Genomic DNA, 20,794 nt, shown 5'->3' with positions numbered 1-20,794 from the left:
AAGGTTCAGAGCTATCATTCAGTCACCTTCTCCCCACTCCCCTTCACCTCCCTTCCCCTTATCACAAGATACTGCAGAGTAGTCCTAATGTTATAATTCATAATAATCATAGGCAACTTATTAAAATATAATTCTTGGTCCTTTCAGATATTCTGATTCTGTCAGTATTTTTATCAAGCAATCTACATGATTTCAAGGCAGGTCAAATGTTGAAATGCTCAAAATGCCTGATATATTATAATCAATGAGATGACTAGCTATGCTATAACTAAAGCCAGAGTAACTTTAAAAAACAAAAACAGTAAGTTCAGAAAATGTGCATTTCAAATGAGTACATTAAAAATTTTTTTTTCTACCCAGGAAAAAGAGGGCAAAAGACATACTAAGAAAAGCCAAACCAGATAATACCCTCTAATATACTGCCCAGAATATTATGGCCAAGAGTTTTATCCTATAATAAGAATTTTAGCCTGTATTCTATTGAGAAATTTCAGGAAATCTTTTATTTTCTAAAACTATACATACAATTTTTATGAATACATGAATACCTGTCTTTTCATGGGGAAATAATTCAAAGCTTTCACCAATTTTTCATACTGTTCAATTACTCAATTTAAAAGCCTTTATGTTTTTTAATTTATCTACTTGAAACAGTGGTAGTAGAAACTTCTTGTTAACACCATGAATCAGATACACAAAAACACATTCCTCAGTATTGTTCTCACTCCGAGGTAAAAAAAAAAAAATGCAAATTACCTTTGCAGAGTCATATTCAAAGAGCCTGTACAACCCTTAATCTTGTTCTGGGCTTCTAGATGAGTCATTCCATGTGCACTTATTCCATCAATGGTGAGAACCACATCGCCTATTCTTACATTTGCCTGGGATGCTTTGCCGCCATCTTTTAGCTGTAATAAATAGATTTCATTAGGAGTGTCACTCTTTAAAAAACAGAATAATAAATGCAGATGCGGGGCACCTGGGTGGCTCAGCTGGTTAAGCATCTGACTTTGGCTCAGGTCATGATCTCACGGTTCATGGGTTCAAACCCCGCATTGGGCTCTGTGCTGACAGCTAGCTCAGAGCCTGGAGCCTGCTTCAGATTCTGTGTCTCCCTCTGTCTCTGACCCTCCCCTGCTTACGCTGTCTCTGTCTCTCTGTCTCTCTCAGAAATAAATAAAACACTAAAATAAATAAATGCAGATGAAAATTATAATTCTGCATATTAAAAGAAGAGTATATTAATATACTTTTAGACAAATTAATAAAAAGTTATCTTAACAGGTAGCAAATAATTTTCCTGTTTATTTTCTTAAATTCTTCTTTGCTAAATTTTCTGAAAAAGGTTCCCTGATAATTTCTCTACTTCTTTATTGTGTAACAGTAGCATGTGATTGTTATGAATGAGGAAGAGAAGTAGCCAAGCAAAATACACTTTAGCATCTGTAATGTGAATAGGGTACTTAAATTCCTTCAAAAATAATGGTTAGAGCTCTTTAAACAGCTGTATTTTTGAGCACAAGGAGCAACACAGACAGAGGATCTACATGAACATTCTTGTTGAGTCCAATTAATATCCAGTGTTTGGGAAACTGAATTCTTTTAGATCACAGACCCAAATATCTTTTACACGAGACATGCTTCCTCTTCCAGGCATTTAGTAGGAGGGGAAGGAAACCAGTTGTGTCTGAGACTGTCAGACATTTTTGTGTACCAGTCTTTAATCCCCAAGTTTTCTTCCCTTCTCTATAAAATTTTCCATGTTCACACTAGTTTGATCTCCTTCAAAGTTCATATATATCTATTTCATTGTTCCAAAAGAAGCAAACTAAAAGATTCTATACAGTTTCTATTTGGAATGACAAAAAAAAATTCTGGAAATAGACAGTGGTGATGGTTGTACAGCATTGTAACTGCACAACACAAGTGAATTGTACACTCAAAAATGGTTCACTGTTACAATTACTATAATTTTATAAAAAAACTAAAAAAAAAAACCCACACAACTAAATATTTTGGAGAACATTTTGCTAAAATTACTTCTTTTTAAAAAACTATGTCCCTCTACAAACAAAACATGAATGGAGTACCAGAATTCATAATTTGGAAACAAAGCAATAAATACAATGGTTATTTCTATGTTCAGTTTGGTTAGGTTTTGGTTACTACCAGTTGTCAAACTCCTTCTTCTGAAAAATAATGATCAAGGCAGACCAATCTTAGTACATGAGAACAAGTACCTGGATCTAAAATCAAGGAAACAGTAGTGAAGGTTAAACCCATCAAGGCAGGGCCCATGTCTGTGTTTTCTCTCCACTATATTCTAATGGCTAGAAATACGCCTAGCACACTACAGGCCTTCACAGAATACACACTGAATGAATGGATGCCACAGATTTATTACTTAACACTGGTAATGGTTTGTTTAAACTGTGAAATTACGAAAAACTAAAATTTTACATGATTAGAAATTTCATTTTAAAATACAACTATCAAGTGATCAACATAGTTCTTGAGATTAATAAGGAAAAATACCTATTTGAGCACAGATATATGAAATCTCACAGACACAAAGTATAAAAAAAGATTTCAAACCTTTCAAATGAAATATTCTCTATCACATATACAGTATATTGCAATCGCTTTAATCTTTACACTAACAGAAGTAATCCTTTCAGCTGCTGAGATATTTAAGGGTAAGAAAAACTTATACTATGTTGACACTAAAGAAATAAAATTTCCAGAGTAACAAAACAGATAAAAATTTAACTCTCACCAAAGTCATATCATATTATTTAAACTGTCGAATAAATACCTTTTTGTCTACAGTTGTAGGGGACCAGTAGTATTAGTCATCTTGGATTGTTGCCATTAACATCTTTTCTAAATCCCTAACCATCTTCATTATTCAATGCTCAGGTCTTCTCTTCACACAATTTAAACTGAAGATCATGAAGAGCCTGAACTAATGCTGGACTTAACAGTGGGAAGGCTCAACAAATAGAAACAAATTTAAGACCTGTGAAAGATGGCATCTTACTGAATACTCCTATGAGCTTCACTTATCCCCAGAACCACTTCCTCAAATGATCCACCCATTAGAAAGATAAATGTTTTTTTTTCTTTTTCTTTTCCTTAACTGGGTAGAATGTAGTACTATAACGAATTGTTAGCAGCTAAGGAAGAACTACAAGGTCACTCATTATTTATATAATTCATTTTTTCTTGGTTTTTGCAAGTAGCTTGCATTCGTTTGAAACAGTAATAACTTTCTGTCATCAGTAAATCTTATATATATTATATGCCAGCCGTAAGTGTATGTGTATTTCATAAATGCACAGTGTGTAGGAAGGAAGCAATAGTGGGAAGCTCCTGGGTCAAGCTCAGCATAAATCACACTAATCACAAGCAAATGCTTCTCCTTTGATCTGGAGATGCATTTTTCATTACTGTTGCATAATTTTCCATAAACTTAATTGTAGCTGTATGCTTCTTTAAAAACACTGCTTTGTGGTCTCACTTCAGTTGCAAGCAAACATGGCTGGACATGTTGGAACTACCTCTGGGCTTCTGTTTACAAACACAGAAATGAAGGTAAACTAGGACAACTATAAGCTCTTCAAGAGAATGAGCCTCCTCATTAACCTAGATAAGAAAGGCTCTAATACTGACCACCCACATGTGGACTAAAACCCCTAGGGATGCATTTTAACCTTTATCTGCAATTAGGATGAAGTTTTCTCTTGAGAAGGAAGTCCAATCTTCAGTAAACAAATGGGCAGACGGTGTGTGTGCCTGTGTGTGTGTAAAGAAAAAGGCACCACAGACTTGGGCTTCCCCCATCTTACTTTGACTAGGAAATACCCAGAGGAAAATTTTCTTCAGTGATTTTAGAAGAGTAACTCTTCTCACATAGTATTTTTCTGTCCTGAGAAAGAAATGACCCAGAAAAAGTAATTAGGACTATTTACTGAGCAACAACAGTAAGTAAGCAACTTTAAGAGACCCTTTATCTTTCTTTGCCATTATCAGGTAGTTTTAGTCTGTCTTACAGATGGAAAAAGAAGCTTCAAAGGGATTAAATTGCTTGCCTATGTCTATACAGCAAGTAAGAAAACAGTATAGAGCAGAGGCTTTGAAGTCAGGCAAACATGAGTTCATATTCATGCTCTGCCATTTCTTGATTGTGTACTGTGAATTTACTAGTCCTCCAAAAGCTTCATCCATCTCTCCTTGAAATGGGGACTACAATTTCACCTCCCTCACAGAGCTCTTGAGCAGATTAAATAAAACACCAGGAAAATACCCCACAATGCAAAATAAAAGCTATTATTATAATAATAATTATTATTATACTATGCCACCAAATCACATAGGCTGGACACCTGCTTCAAGGACCTACAGTGTAGATAAGACAGCTTTTCAAACTGACCAGTCAGACCTTCTGGCTTCCCCTTCCCTCTGTCAATAAAGACCAAATATCTCTTCTTCACCTACTGTCTTCTTTCTGCTTCTCTAAACCTAAACTTTTCCTTTATTCAGCAACAGAACGTGATATGTCACAGGATCGGAACCAGCTATGTCCTCTTTCTGTGCTTACAACTACCCAATTCTGACTTTTCCAAACTCTATTCTCATAGGATAATGACCTCCTCATATCTCTATTTCCCAGGTCAGTTAGGGGTTGCCACTATACCAAGAGGCCAAAGAATAAGAATCAAGAAGACAATAGTGGTGAAGAAGCCTTGAAATGGGGGGTCAAGAAAGGACAGGAAGGAAAGAAGACAAGAACACACTGCAAGAGGAACAAAGAAGGACACTGGTACGAGGGTAGAACAGGGAACCAAGACTATGAGAGAAGAAAGGGTCCCGAGGTAGCCTAGGTTTGATAAACTAGATCCAGGCCTTGCTTCTGGGTGTATTGTACACTCGTGTGTGCATGGATAAAATAATATTTAAATTGAACAGAACATCAAAATAATAATTAATCATAAAAGCTTTTACACTTTGATTTGAATAAAGTAACCTAAATGACTACTAATAATAACTATGATTTAGAGCCAATTAACTCACAGTAATACTAATCTGTCATTAAACATGTCATTAACTTTACTGTACTCAAGTAAAATTTATGATTAACCTTGCCCCCAAATGCTTAGCCTCCACACAAACGTGTGGTTCCAGCAGCATTTCTTCTAAAAACTTTTTTAAAAAAGAGAAAAGTAGCACCACATCCTAATAAAATTGCATTAAAAGTAAAATTTTAGTATCTAAAGAGAGCATGCCACTTAAACAAAAATCTCAAAATATACAAAGTAGAACATTTATCCATAAAGAAGTATGCTTTGGGGATTCATAAGGAATTAGAGATACACCAGTTAGACTAACCCTTCCCTGTAGCTATTATCTCTTGAGAGCAAGCACCTCACAGAAACAAAACAATCACAGAACTTGTAGCAAAAAACAAAATCAATGAAAGCATTATAGAGCTCTCATTTTTAAAAGTTAAAACCCAATATGGCAGATATCATTTCAATAAACTTTAGCTGTCTAAGATTTCCCTTTAATATGAGCATTTAATAGAGCTGCTAAATTGCCCTAAGCTTCTTCATAAAGACCAAAATGTTTAGCCATAGCAGTAACTCCGAAACCGTCTTAGAATTCTCTAATGAGAAGAATCCTTCCAAATCATAGGGAATTGATGCACATAAAACCTCCACAGGCTTTCCCTTGGAAATAACCCAGCAGTTACAAACCTCAGAAAATAGATGTCAGCAATAGAAATAATTTACTGTAAATATAATGCCCAAATATATTACAGAAATCATTTTATAATATGATAATACCATTTAATAGTCAGATGTTTAATTAAGAACAATTTATGCTGGTTCAGAAAATTACTTTGGTAATTATCCTATTATATTCTATGGGTAACAAGTGGGAGACAGGTACCTATATAATGAGCCACAACCAACATGTAACATGCAAGTTTTCAACCTCTGCCTCTTTTCAACAAATATGGAAAGCTTGGAAATGTATGACCCTAACACCATGGGTATGACAAGAATGCCCTCAGATTTATTAAATGTAAAAAAGGAAGACATAAATATGACAGCCATAGAAAGAAACACTACCAGAAATTTCCCATGTCCAAAAACCATGGGAACTAAACCATGGGAAAATAAAAGATGTTATTTTTCTAACAGTGCTGTTACCAAAATGTGAATATACTAATAAAATTATATCAATCTAACCAACAAAATTTTCTTGAGGAAGGGGAAAGCACGGAGGAAAGCCTTATTTTGAAAAAAAAAAAAAAACACTTAGGTAATGAGCAATCATTAATTTGTTTTAAAGTGAATTTTCTAAAAAATACACCTTAAAGTATATTTTCTAAAGTATATTTCTAAAAAAATTTGAATCCAGACATAGAAGTCTCTGGTTGAAAGTCTCCAGGTGTTTATCTCCCACATACTTCCCAGAATACCATGATGTGCCGTTTTGCACTGCCATCCGCCCACCCCCCCCAACAAGAAACTCCTAAGAATATACGAGCATTATACCAAAACAGAGAACTCAGATTACCTTTCCTGCCAAACAATGAGTGCTACCCCGTCATCACCAAATATCACAAATAAACAGAAGTGGTAGAGTTTTTGGCCACTAAAGGGAGCAGAAGTAAAGAACATTTCAGAAGTGCTGAATTTGTTTTTCAAACATACCCTTTAAGCGTTTTTTAAATCCCAATGTATTTACTGTCACTCTTGTACTTATTAATCCACCTGACAATACAATGCTCAGCGCTGAAAGCTGTGCTGTCTTGCATGATCTATTGTTCTATAGTGGTGGCACCTCAACCAGCCTGTATATACAATTACATGTAAAAAGCTAAACTCTGACCTGGATGTCTAATGTGAACATGCCCTTTGCAATTTGAGGACACTCTGGATTCTTTTAATACTTTAATACTTTCTTCTGTAAAATAAAATGATTTGGCTTTTTGTATGTTATGACGATGAGATAAAATAATCACTGAGGTCTCTCTCTGAGTAAATTTGTGAACTCCTGCCTGACCCATGTGAGCAGTGCTTACTATAACTACATGGACTTTATTTTCTGGCTTATGAGTCAAACTGTCATCAATTTTATTCAAAAGTCTGAGAATAAATACATACACCTTATATGGTAGCAATAAAGAGAATACTTTAAACTGTGTGTCATTCTGCCTCACAAAACCAAAGGAAGTAAGAGGGTAACTATGCCTTCTCTTTATGTAGTCACTGAGCTACCTAGTTCCAACACGGGGCTTTTGTTAATAATGTTTGTTCTAATGATCTAAATCTCTACTCCATGATGAACCCTTCTTTATTAAGGTAACATCTTTATTCTTCTTGACCAGCATCCTAATAAAGTAGAAACATGCCTTCTTAAACTGTAAATCACTATTAACATACCACATTAACACTTTCATTTTATAGCTAATCCATATAGGTTTATATCCAGAGACTTAAGGTAGTCTGTAGTTAATGTGACTATAATTCTACCAGAAATGTGAAAAGTTACGGTGGTTTACAAAAAGAGTACACAAATATCTCTAAACCAAACAAATTTGTTAATTACAGAGATATTTGTGTTTTTATGTAGTCCACTTGATAATAAGGAAAATGGTAATAAATGTCAAAGATAACTATAAAATTTAAAAATGAATTGGTCAACTCTAGTTTACCTGAGAACAGATTAACACTGTAGTTGACACAGTTGAATCCTTCCTCCTTACTAGGTTCTGTTCAAGGATGAGATGAATCCCCTAAAACTGTGCAAACTGTGGGCAAGTATGCATGTATTTTCCATTGAGTCAGTCCATAGCTTTCCCCAAATTCTCAAAGGCATCTATGACCCCAAAAAAATGTTAAGAATGAATGATTTAATGAAACCTTAGAACAGTGTTTCTCAAAGTGTGGTTCCTAAACTACCAGGAGCAGCATACTTTTATGACCCAGGGAAAAAATTCACTAGCCCTTCAAAAACCACAATCTAAAGTTCTTTTTTTTTTTTTTTAAGTTTATTTATTTTGAGAGAGAGAGTGTGCATGAGAGCAGGACATGGGCAGAGAGAGAGAGAGAGAGAGAGAGAGAGAGAGAGAGAGAATCCCAAGCAGGCTCCAGGCTGTCAACTCTCATGAACCATGAGATCATAACCTGAGCCGAAATCCCGAGTCACATGCTTAACCGACTGAGCCACCGAGGTGCTCCAAAAATGTTTCAAAACAAGAAATCCATTAGCATCATGACAATTTAAGAACTGAAAGCAGATTTAATATTTATTTAATGTGATACAAAATCATGACCTCACATGCTAATGGCAGTTAAAATCATTAACATTTAATAAGGGCCTATTCTAATAAGTCACTATACTTAATACTGAATTCAGAAAAATTATATAAAGAACTGATGTGGCCCTCTCCCTTAGCTACTATTTAACTTTTCACATGTGTATGTAACTCTCCATAAAGCAATGCTCCTCAAACAGTCTGTGGTGAAAGACACTATCTGTGGGGAAAGTTTTTCCCCCAATCTTCCTTATACCAATTCTTCTGTAATCCATAACAAAAGACAAATTACTGGAAAACAAAATTTAAAGAAGCCATACAAAATATAACACCAAATTTCTTATGAGATTCAAAAGACATATATTACTCTGTCAAACTACAAAACCTTCTAGATACCTACTCTATTTCTGTCCTTATTTCATCTCAAACTGTAACCAACAGTTTGCTGGTCTGCAGACCAGAAGGGTGTTTTTTCTAAACAATGATTGTGCCTTTTATGTCTCTATAAGTCTATTGTACATGGATTTAAAATGAAGACAGAATAGGGGCACCTGGGTGGCTCAGTCATCTAAGTGTATGACTCTTGGTTTCAGCTCAGGTCATGATCTCACAGATCTTGGGTTCAAGCCCCATGCTGTCAGTGTGGAATCCACTTGGGATTCTCTGTCTCCTCTCTCTCTCTCTCTGTCCCTCCCCCGCTCACAGGTCATACACACATGTGCATATACACACATGCTCTCTCTCTCTCAAAATAAATTAATTTTAAGAAAACACAACAAAACATTTAATGAATTAACCAAAACAGACTACTGTTTAGTAAGTTAACTTATTTCCAATTTTCTTTGTTCTTACGTTAAACATAAAGTGATGATAATATTATACATTTATTATGGCATACTTAATTGACATTTTCTTTAGAAACTTTTTTTAAACTTTTTTAAGGTTTTTAAAAATTTATTTCTGAGAGAGAGCGAGAGAGACAGCATGAGCAGGAGAGGGTCAGAGAGAGAGGTAGATACAGAATCTGAAACAGGCTCCAGGCTCTGAGCTAGCTGTCAGAACAGAACCCGACACGGGGCTCTAACCCATGAACCGTGAGATCATGACCTGAACTGAAGTCGGACGCTTAACCCACTGAGCCACTCAGGCACCCCTAGCAACTGTTTCTAAAAAGATACACATTTAACTTTTTGATCTATGATATTAGAATGCCAGCAAGAATATTTGCAACCATTTATAATTCTGCAAACTATGCATGAAAAGTGTTATCCAAACTCTTGCAACTCTTAGCATTACAAAAGAAACCTGAGGGTAATTCTAACTCTACCACTAACAAATCCTATGACCCTAGGCAAATCATTCACATCTCTGGCCTCATTCTGCTCAGCTCTATGACAGAGCTGGATCAAATGTTCTAGGGCCCCTTTCAACTCTAAACCATAATATCGACAGAGACTACCATCTCTCATTAGTCTAAACAGTAATTACTATTAGTATCCATTACTTACTCTGGCATTAAAATAACTTTCGTACTATTCTCTAATTACTTCATATATATTATTTTTATTTCTCTATTAAAACATTAAAATGACAAACATGACTACTTTTCAAAAACCTAAAACTATATCAACATTAGAAATCCAAAAGGCTAGGTTTCAGAGCTTACTAGGAGAGAACTGAATCTAGCTTATCTTCATTTTCAGATCCCAAATGATTTTTTCTTTTAGGATGAATATCAATTCTTATTATATATTTAATTTAATTTTAGAATATTTAATTCTAAGGGACAAGAATCTTCCTACTTATAGTAGCTGAGCCTTCTGGCATTTAATGCTGAATCATGCATTCATTTGTTCATCATACATTTACTAACTGATTACATACGGACCAAATGTTAATGACTATAAGAATGAATTATTAGGCTAATGGGGAAAGCAAATATTAATTTATTCCACTATTTAAGAAATACTTGTCAAGTGTCTATTATGTGCCATGTTGTTCTAGGCACAGTGATACAACAACAAACAAAATGAGGTCCTTCCCTTCATGGAGCTTAAATTCAGTCAGGGAGAAAGAGACAATCAACAAATAAACATGAAGATAAATAAGATGTCAAAAGTAAGTATTAAAGAAGAAAAATAAAGAAGAGGAAGAGGAAAGTGTCAGAAGATACTCTTTTACGGTAAGGTAGTCAGAGAAGACTTTCTGGGGTGATGACACTTGAACAGAAGTCAGAATGAAGTAAGAGAAAGAGCCATGAGGATATCTAGAGGGAACGCACTCTAGGCAGCAAGACAAGCCAAAGTAAAGGATACTCTGGGACACTACAGACTAATAAATGTGTAAAAGCTATCAACATAAATACTGGACTTACTATACCTAGATAACATGAAGAAGGTTTCTCAGAGATATGGACAACTGTGCTGAATGCTGAAATACCAGTTGGAATATGCAGAAACAAATGGGAGTGGTGTTATGTGCTTTAGTGAAACACATGGTGATATGAAAGGACTACCATTTCCAGGGTATGGCAAGTAGTGAAAGGTGTCTACATTCTCGGGAGAAGGTGACAGAGAAACCAAAAGCCCAGGTTGGCTAGCTTGCCAAAAGCCATACAATAATGGGTAGAGTATGCGACAATAAATAACTTCTGAAGAATCAAGAATCTGAATTTACCTTTTGCAGTTTTTTTTTCTTTTTGTTTGTTTGTATCTTGAGAGAGAGAGAGAGAGAATGGGGAGTGGGGCAGAGGGAGAGGGAAAGAGAGAATCTTAAGCATGCTCCACATCCAATGCTGAGCCTGATATGGGGCTCGATCCCACGACCGTGAGACCATTACCTGAGCAGCAATCAACAGATGCTTTACCAACTCAACCACCCAGGCACCAAGAATCTAAATTTACAAGCTGCTTCCACATCAGCTAGTGCGGTCTCCTTAAAAATGTCATTGCTCAGAAAGGACTGCTTACATATGCAACTATCACTCCTAGATGTGATACTGTTTCCAAGAAATCCAGGCTTGTCAACTCCTTGTCCCTTGCAGTACTTCTCTATTGTGCACTTGTCCCTCCTCCTGAGAAGAAAATGGGCAAGTCCTCATTCCATTCCTATCTCGGGAAGTGTGGCCTCAGCTTCCTTTGTACATCTGTAGCCTTCCAAAACCAAGACCCATCAACACTTAGACTAAAGAAGTTAACATTTCCATACATGGGGCTAGTTTCTTCATTCTCCTCACAATTTGTTGAGAAAAAAAAAAAATCCTAAGGACCTTTTTCCTTTCAGTTCTCGTTGTATAGGACAGAACTACCCCCAACAGCCCTGGGAGGCCTCCCATGCCTTCTCGTATAGCTCCAGGTTTATTTTTCTAACCCAATAAACTGGCCTTCACAGTTGGCTTTTATCAAGATAGCACCAAATGTTGGTAGATCACTTCTAGCACTCTGGTCTCTAGTCACAAAACACTGATTTACTCTAAACGTTTCACCTCCTCCACAAAAAGCAAACACACGATCACAAAGAACAGCTAGAAATGGAAAGGAAATGTTCTTAGGTCAATGCCACTATTTTCTTTTTCCCTTTTTTAAACTAAGAGTAAAACAGACTAGAGCAACACTGAATGATTCTTGTTCCAGTGCAGTTGGTGCACCATATGTTTCTGAGCTTTGGGTGACACAGGATTTGGCAGGGGACAGGCTGCTGACAACAGTTAAGGAAAGTTTACTAAGCAATGTCACTGTTCACAGTTGTGTAAAGTCTGCTCGGGGATGGGAGTGAAGGAATGGGAGGGGCTAAGATTTTGGTTTGCCTTAGGAGAATATGCCTGAAGCATACTGTCTGCTGTTTCATCTTCACTCTGTTTCCCACTTTTAATAAATCTAATCACCTCTTCCCTTCAGAGGAAGGGCCCAGACTCAATCAAATGTAGGGATCACACTAAAGCCATTAATGTTAAAGAAAACAAGAATTTACTAACAGAAGTTTCAGGTAAATCTAGTAGGATCTATATGAAGCTTTTTTTGTAGATATCAAAAATTACCACTACCAAATGTCAGTCATTATTGAATGAGAGATCAATGTACTTAAAAGTCTTTGGTTATGTTAGAGTAGCTGACATGGGTTCAATTCTTTCAGTAAACAGTTAATACTGTTACCGAGTNGGTGGGGGGGGGGGGGGGGGAGGGTAGGAATAGGGAGGTAACATAGTTATATTTTTCAATTTTTAAAAGTATGGGCAATTAACAGATAACATTTATTAACACTAACTACCGTCTCTTTACAAAATCATTCATTTCCACATGTAAAATGACAAAAGATCAGACACAAATGCTGTATTTGCTCTTCAATCTCACAGGTTAACATTCTGTCTTACCATCACTTCAATATACGCAACATCTATTCCAAAGTTAAATATTAAGAACACATTTCCAAGAAAATCTATCTGGCAACCACCTGGTTAGCTTAGTTATTATTCTCTGCTGGCAATTATTATAAGACATTTCTTCAACTTCCAACCGATATTAGAATATTATTTCAGTTAGAAAACTTTTATTTCAGGAACAAAAGCCTCTAACTAGTCCACGAGTTGTCCAGCTACTCTGTTTAACACAAACATAAACGAGAGATCATGATGCTCACATGTAATGTCTAATAGGTCAGAAATGCTGAGGTAAGAAGCATATTCCTTGCAACAAATTCTTTAATCACAGGCACACTCGACAGACTAAACATTGTTCTAACACCAAACCAATGGAATAGAAACATAAATTTTTTACTGAGTATTCTCTCAAGAGTTATAGTAAGCTTCAGGGGTAAAGAGTTTTTCAAATAACTGTTATTTTCATTTTGTTGCATTTTATTTTGTTTGGAAGAAACAGTTCAGAAGAAGGGACAATAGGCATTTTGCTCTACCTAAGTGATGTGCAAACCAAAAACTCCTTGAAGTAATGTTAAAGATTAAAAAAAGCACCAAAAATGAGGTATTACGCAGCCTTAATTAAAATGGACCTTTTAATATATTTATTCTCTGCCCTCCCAAATCTAAAACTATATTTAGGCATTTGATTAAATGCATAAAATTTCCTTTCTTAATTTTCACTTGATAATTACTATACAATCATAAAAAGTCATTAACACAAGCTCCATTTCTTGAAGTTGATTCAATATTTGTTTCTAGCAACTTTTTTTAATTAAAATTTTAGTTAGTTAACATACCGTGCAATATCAGTTTCAGGAGTAGACTCTAGTGATTCATCACATACATATAACACCCAGTGCTTATCATAGCAAGTGCCCTCCTTAGTAACCCATCACCCATCTAGTCCATTTCCCACCCCACCCCCACCTCCATCAATCCTCAGTCTACTCTCTATTATTAAGTCTCTTGTGGTTTGTTTCCCTCTCTCCTCCTCCCCCTTCCCCCCTTCCCCTATGTTCATCTAGCGCCTTTTTACAGACTTAGGAGGTATGTATATCAATTTGCAGATGTTAAAAAACAGGGTATAAAAGAAAGTACTATGCTGGGCTGTGGAAAAATGATTTAAAAGCTCTTTATTAACTTAAGATACACAAAATATACAGTGATAAATCTACAACCCAGTATTTAGATTCAAAAGCAAAGAAAAAAATCAAAGAGAAATTCAAATTGAAAAAATTTGAAAGGTTTGACAAGGAGTCCACAAGAATAAAATCAGAGTGGGGCGCTTAGCTGGCTCAGTCAGAGGAGCATGCGACTCTTGATCTCAGGGTCGTGAGCTCAAGCCCCATGTTGGGCGCAGAGATTACATAAATAAATAAAACTTAAAACCTAAATAAAACTAAATGACTTCAGCTCAGGTCATAATCTCACGGACCCTGAGTTCGAGCCCCATATCGGGCTCTGTGTGCACAGTTCAGAGCTGGGAGCCTGCTTTGGATNGATAGTCTGATAGGTTTTATAATTATTTTTTTATCAATGTTTATTCATTTTGGGGAGAGAAAATGTGAGTGGGGGAGAGCCTGACAAACAGGGGGACAGAAAATCTGAAGTGGGCTCTGTGCTGACAGCAGTGAACCCAATGCAGGGCTTGAACTCCCAACAGTCAAATCATGACCTGAGCAAGCCAAAGTCGAATGCTCAACCAACTGAGCCACCTAGGTACCCCTTTATTTTTAGGTAATATAGTCTTAGGCTACACTTAAAAAAAAAAAAGCACCATCACATTAGGAAAAGTGTTATTAGTTCCACTGTATTCTACATGTTAAGATAGTATCAGGAATACTATGTGTAATTCAGTACCAGAAATACAACCAGTTAGCACAGTGAAAGACCCAAAAGTTATATCACACAAGGAATTACTAATTAAAAATAGATGGGTGTTGAAAAGACTGAGAATATAATTACTCAGTGTTTTACAAAGCAGTGATTCCCATACTTGGCTGATCAAAATCTCGCAGGGAACTTTTTATATAAGTACAGACTATGGAGACTCATTACAAAAGATTCTGATTTAGAGAGTCTTAATGAGGACCCAGGAATCTAATAATCCTCTGAGCAGGAACTAGGGCCCTTGGGTACAAGTTCCAGAAAGAAAGATTTCTTTTCTCGGAACAGTTAAGGACTTGAAAACATTCAGAACATTCCAGAAACAAAATGCTTTCCTTGCAAAGTAATGAGATTCCTATTTCTGGGTATGTCTAAGCAGAATGCAGACAGCCACGTGCCATGGGCACTATATAGGATATATGAATTTGAAAATGAAAAAAAGTATTCAATAAATTGTTGGTAAGTAAACAATTAGACACAAGAGTACCATTCATTACACAACTTAATTACACATAGTAAATGGTCTTTCTCCATGAAAATAATACCATGAAGTTCTGATTCTCATTACATATCATAGTTCAGACTATAAACAGTTTTGCTTTATGAGGCAAATGCCATAAAATGAAATATGAGTTTCAATCTAGCTAGAGTTCAGAGAACCTAGATTTTTATTATTTTATTGTTAAATAAGTAATAAACACAGCTTCAAAAGACACCACTAAACTTTCTGTTAAACTGTGATGATACTGGTAAATGGAAGACATAAGACAGAAGGAGGACCTTTAGGCCAGACAGAATTCTGATTATTCAGGGTACTGTAAATCACCTCTATATAGGATATTTAAATTGTCCCATAAAGATGTAATAGTAATCACTCCAAACAGGAATAAAAAGATGCTGTGTGAGCTAACTAAACACAGTCAATTTCCCTTATCAGTCTGCATTTACTGCATAAAGCTTTCAGGTTAAATAATTTAATGTTATATCAAGTTATCACAACAAGCTGTTTAAGAGTAACAGAAACAAGCAAAATAGAGTGAGAATATAAAAGTGTAGAACTCCAGGTGGTCTGGAAGTAGATGCTCAAATGACTTTTCTTGTGTGTTTGAAAGATAAAAAGCCAGCCTCATGTATCAAAGTTGGTACAGATAATCAGATGTTTGGGCCTTTTAAAACAGGACTGTATCAAAGACTGGGTGATTTAATTGGTAGCCAAAGAATTCCTTCTGGTGGCCAAGTGACAGATACAAACAGCTAGGACGAAAAAGCCGGCCGATCTCTAAAATAAATTAACATACAGCCTGGGCAATGTTAGAACAATTCTTGTACCAATATGAAGGTGCACCATCAAAAAACAGCTTCATCCCAAGTGATGTAGGCTATTATAGAACTATTATTTTGGGAGAGGTCAGTGAAAAATACCTGTATTACTCAATTTAAATGTCCACTGGCTTAAGAGAGTCTGAGGAATCTTTTGGAATAAGGAATTTTTGTAATAATAATTTAAATACAGAATTAACACTGAAGAAAGTTATTTGCAAAACTAAGTACGCCCATTACTAAATTCATCTGTCCTGAGCTCCTACAAGCCATTTAAGGGAAAAAAGTGGTGGGGGCTGGGAAATAGTTTGAACTATATATAATCCAAGGTGTCTTGCCACTCTAGCTAAGTTTACCTTTCCATGCCTGTTTTGTGGCTACTGGTTCCATGGAGATATGGGAAATCATTTAAGAAATATCCAACATCTATCATTTCCAATCAGTCATTATTACAAACTTCTGTTTGCTGCTTTAAAACAACAACAACAACAACAAATTTTCAAAATGGCAAACCAGAAAGGAAGAAACCTCAACATGTGCCCATCCTATAAAATATCTGGTTAGTACCCACACCAGTAGCAACATCCACAGATAACTATTTCAGCCCACTATCCGGTGCAGACTTGATGCTAATAGTAGAGAAGAGGAAGAAAGGAAAAATAACATTGTAGAGTTAGATGTTTTACATGTATTAACTCATTTAACCTCACAAAAATGCTGCAGGGTAAGTACTAGAACTGCCAATCTATCAGTAAGGAAAGAAAGGCACAGACAGCTTCAGCTACTAGTGTAAGGTCACAGAGCTAGGCGGCCACAGCACCAAGACTAAACTCAGGTAGTGTGATTCCAAAGTCCATCTTGTGACCACCAGCTGAGCTGCCCTCTCACCTCATGTCATCTGCCACTCTCCCTCCTGAGATACCACACTGTACTCTCCAGTTACATGCACAGGTTTTATTCTTGAAGTTTTATTCCTCAAATCTCATCTATCTGTTCCTCCTCCTTAGATAAATAAGGCTGGCTAAAGCAGGAGGGAAATCACTCTCCTTCAAACCTTAACTCTACATTGCTGCCCTAATTAATTCATCCAACTTATCCACCTTCCAAGAGGAACACACATATCCAAGTACCACATTAATTAAAAAAAATTTTTTTCCTCAAACCTTGTAACCATCCAGACCAAATAGAAAAGGAGAGATAAAGCAGAGGGAGAAGAGGGAGGAGAGAGGAGAAAAAGGGAAAAGGAAGTGAAGGAAGAGAGAGAAAATGGCAGAGGACAGAATCCCCTCAAATCTCCTTCCTTCATTTTAAAATCCCTACAGTTCTACTGAGTTACTCTTAATCCAAAATTCAACTCATAAGACTCATCTGGGTAGAAAAGAGGTCACCCTCCCCAATTTCTGCCTTCAAAGATAGAAAAATTTTACCCTCTTTCCTCCCCAACATTTTTACTTTGTTGGGAAGGTCTTCCCTGGCACATCCTTGATGAAAAGAGGATGGAAGCCCCTCTCTGAGGAGATGGGTGACGGAAGAAAGAGACAAGTCAAAGAAGTAGGTGGGTCAAGGAAACTACAAAGACTACAGCTGCTCAAAGTGTCTGTGAAAAGCTACTCTTTGAATCTCCAATCTGTTTCAGGCTAACACTTCTAACAAAAATACAACAAAAAAATGGCCAGAAAAATTAATTTTAAAACTATATAAAATACAAGCCAACAATGTTTTAAAATATTTATTTCTGAGAGGGGGGAGTGGGGAAGTGGCACAGAGAGGGGGGGACAGAGGATCTGTAGCAGGCTCTGCACTGTCATCACAGAGACTGATGGAGGGCTCTGACTCACAAACAGTGAGGTCATGACCTGAGCCTAAGTCAGACACTCAACCTCCTGAGCCACCCAGGAGCCCCAAGCCAACAATTTTTATTATTACATTCAACAGACTTGAAATTATTGGGTCAAATGGATGTAAGAACTCCTGAACACCTACTTACAATTTCTAACTTATGCCATCACAAACTAATGACTCTATGGACAACACTGTGAATAACACTGTATTAGAATACTGAAGATCACTTTCTGTGTCCTAAATATCATACCTGAAAGAGCTTAAAAAAACTTTCAGAAATTTAGAAAAAATATTTTTCTAAGTGTCAGCAGGAATTGTCAGAAGGGATAAGACAAAGAAATTATGGACAACTTTTAAAAATTCTCCCTTATACTCTGTATTTTAAAAATTAGTAGAATGAATTTTAAAATAAACATATATATGTAATTTCAATTGCTGTAACTTATGGTATATAAATTCATGAATACTCAAAAGATCTTTTCTGCCTTTTTATCTTTTTATGTACTTTCTTATATTATTCTTCCTTTCCTCACACAGCCTTCAATTCTCCAGTGTAGAAAGTTTTTAAAAATGTATGTAGAACTAATGTAAAATTTCCTGAAGATGGGTATTACGGGTATTGTTCCCCTAGTCTGGAAGCTCTATTAAAATGTTTACTGTGTTTACATATGTGCCTTTGGCTAAAAATTGATGACAGAATTCACAGATGTTAATAAAATTCACAACTTTAGAAATACTATTACAAGGTTTAGATGTTCTGAAAGAAGCTGCTTTTGCTGTTAGTCACAGGGATTTATTCAGAAAAAAATTTAACTTTGAGTTATTTAGGTATGAACAGTTACCACTGTCAAAGTAATATCATTTTTTAAATTCCCCGCTATGAAAAAAGCTTTTATATTAAAAGAGTTTGCCCCACAAAGAATACATACAGTTATGAAAAGTATATAAACATTATTTTTCACCTATCAAAGAACTAAACTATAAATGTGATAACTGCATGCTGCCAGACTGTGGGGAAAGGGGTGCTTTCAAACATTACTGGTGGGCAACTTGGCAATGTGTATTAAAATTACAAATGTGTATATATGTTTTTTGATGCAGCAAGTCTACCTCTGGGAATTATCCTACAAGTATCCTCAAACATGGGTAAAATCATATACAAGCAGTTCTGCTGCAGTATAACATATGTGTTCCAAAAAACCTATTTGCTATGCAAAATCATGCCATAAGAATCTTATGGAAAAAACTATGGTTTATGGAGAAAATATGGCTTAAGGGAGAAATAGGATTAAGGGTACAACACTGGGATTTTATCTTGAAAGAGACCAGAAGTTTGCTAGAAGTGGGCTATAGCCCCAAGTTGGTTATTGTGGCATGACAGAAAGAAGGGTTATCTGAAATAGAAAAGCTATAACACCAGATGTGGATGGAGGTAGCTCATAACACATTCAATGAATTAGGGAGACATTTACAGTACGTGTGTTTTGTGTATTCCTGAGCGGCTCACTGCAGCTGGGTCATGTTTTCTATGTTCTTCTGGTTTTTCTCCCAGACTAAATCACACATAAGCAAATGCAGAATTCACATTATGCTCAAATTGTTCCCTGACATATCAATGGAAAACAAATATAATAAAAGAACTGACTGTATGTAGCACTGTCGGTAAAAGTAAGATAAGAGAGATCTAAACAGTGAAAAATCTTCGTAGTTATAAAACAAAAAAGGATCAGGAATTATTTGTCAATTATACTTCAATAAAGCTGAAAAAAATGAGGAAGCTTCTAAGTAATGACAAGCCAAGATCTATAGATAAGCACAGATTAAGTTACCAAAAAAAAAAAAGGAAGCTGGCAGAGAAGAGTGGGCACAAAATGCTGCCATTTATACAGGAAAGAGGAAAAATAAACACAAACTCACAGCTGTCTCTCTACATGCATAAAAATTCTGAAACGGTACTCAAAATATTATTAACCATGGTCACTGATACAGATGCTGGACACATAGAAGACAAAGGTAAAAGGTTACTCATTTGAAACATCAAATAACATAGAGATTACTTACTATACATGTTTGTTACACTGTTTCTTATTTGAACCTTATAACTTGAAATGTATGACTTATTCAATAGATAAATGAAATAAATGAACTTAAGTTTACTCTCAAGAAAGGGAAAGAGAAAATATAAATACTTTTTCCCCTCCATTTTATATTTCAACTCCTATAACTCAATAAAGAGCTGTGGTCATAGCAGTAAAAAAAGAGAATTATTTACATGCTTCTTGACCATAATAAATGTCTTCCACACAAAAGGCTTCACTTTTTCCAGAAATATCTATTAATATGAGGCATATTTAGGCAAAATTTGACTTAATCTTATCTCAATTTATTTTTAACGTATTTGAGCTTTCATTCATATAAGAACTCCTTTTACCTACCAAAAGTGGGACACAATGTCCAGCACTAAAGAATTCCATAAAATAATTTGCAATGAAGACCTGTGGGCTCAAATAAATCAGAAGTGAAAAAGGAGACATTACAACTGATATCACAGAAATAAAGGATCATAAGAAACTATTATGAACAATCACATGCCAACAAGTTGAACAAATAAGAAATGGATAACTTCCTAAAAAACATACAACCTATCAAGACTAAATGATGATGAAATAGAAAATCTGAACAGACCAATTACTAGTAAGGAGAGTGAATCAGTAACTAAAAACTCCCCAACTAACAAAAATCCAAAGCAGACAGCTTCACTGTTAAAATCTACCAAACATTCAAGAAAAAAATTGACACCAATTTTCTCAAACTTTTCCAAAAAACAGAAGAGGAAAAAACACTCCCAGACTTAATTCACGAGGCCAGCATTACCTGGATACCGAAACCAGACAAGGATGTCTCAAGAAAAAAAAAAAAATCATAGGCCAATCTCCCTGATGAAAACAGGGTAAAAATCCTCAACAAATATTAGTAAATCAAAATCAATACATTAAAAGGAT

At 35.7% G+C, this 20,794-nt stretch overlaps 1 protein-coding gene across 4 annotated transcripts in view; it reads right to left on the bottom strand.

Annotated features, from left to right (window-relative positions):
- PDLIM5 (PDZ and LIM domain 5) overlaps positions 1-20,794 on the bottom strand; it is a 220,487-nt gene that overhangs the window by 151,726 nt on the left and 47,967 nt on the right. For all 4 annotated transcript variants that reach the window (XM_077762326.1, XM_077762324.1, XM_077762323.1 and 1 more), the window contains exon 3: positions 757-908. In XM_077762326.1, the coding sequence (XP_077618452.1) occupies positions 757-908 (152 nt within the window). The remainder of the gene's footprint in view (positions 1-756; positions 909-20,794) is intronic.

The sequence above is a fragment of the Crocuta crocuta genome, unplaced genomic scaffold (genome assembly GCF_008692635.1).
Source record: "Crocuta crocuta isolate KB4526 unplaced genomic scaffold, BGI_CrCroc_1.0 scaffold83, whole genome shotgun sequence".
Classification (NCBI taxonomy): domain Eukaryota; kingdom Metazoa; phylum Chordata; class Mammalia; order Carnivora; family Hyaenidae; genus Crocuta; species Crocuta crocuta.
The sequence above is the reverse complement of the archived record's forward strand: the minus strand, read 5'-3'. Positions and strand labels throughout refer to the sequence as shown.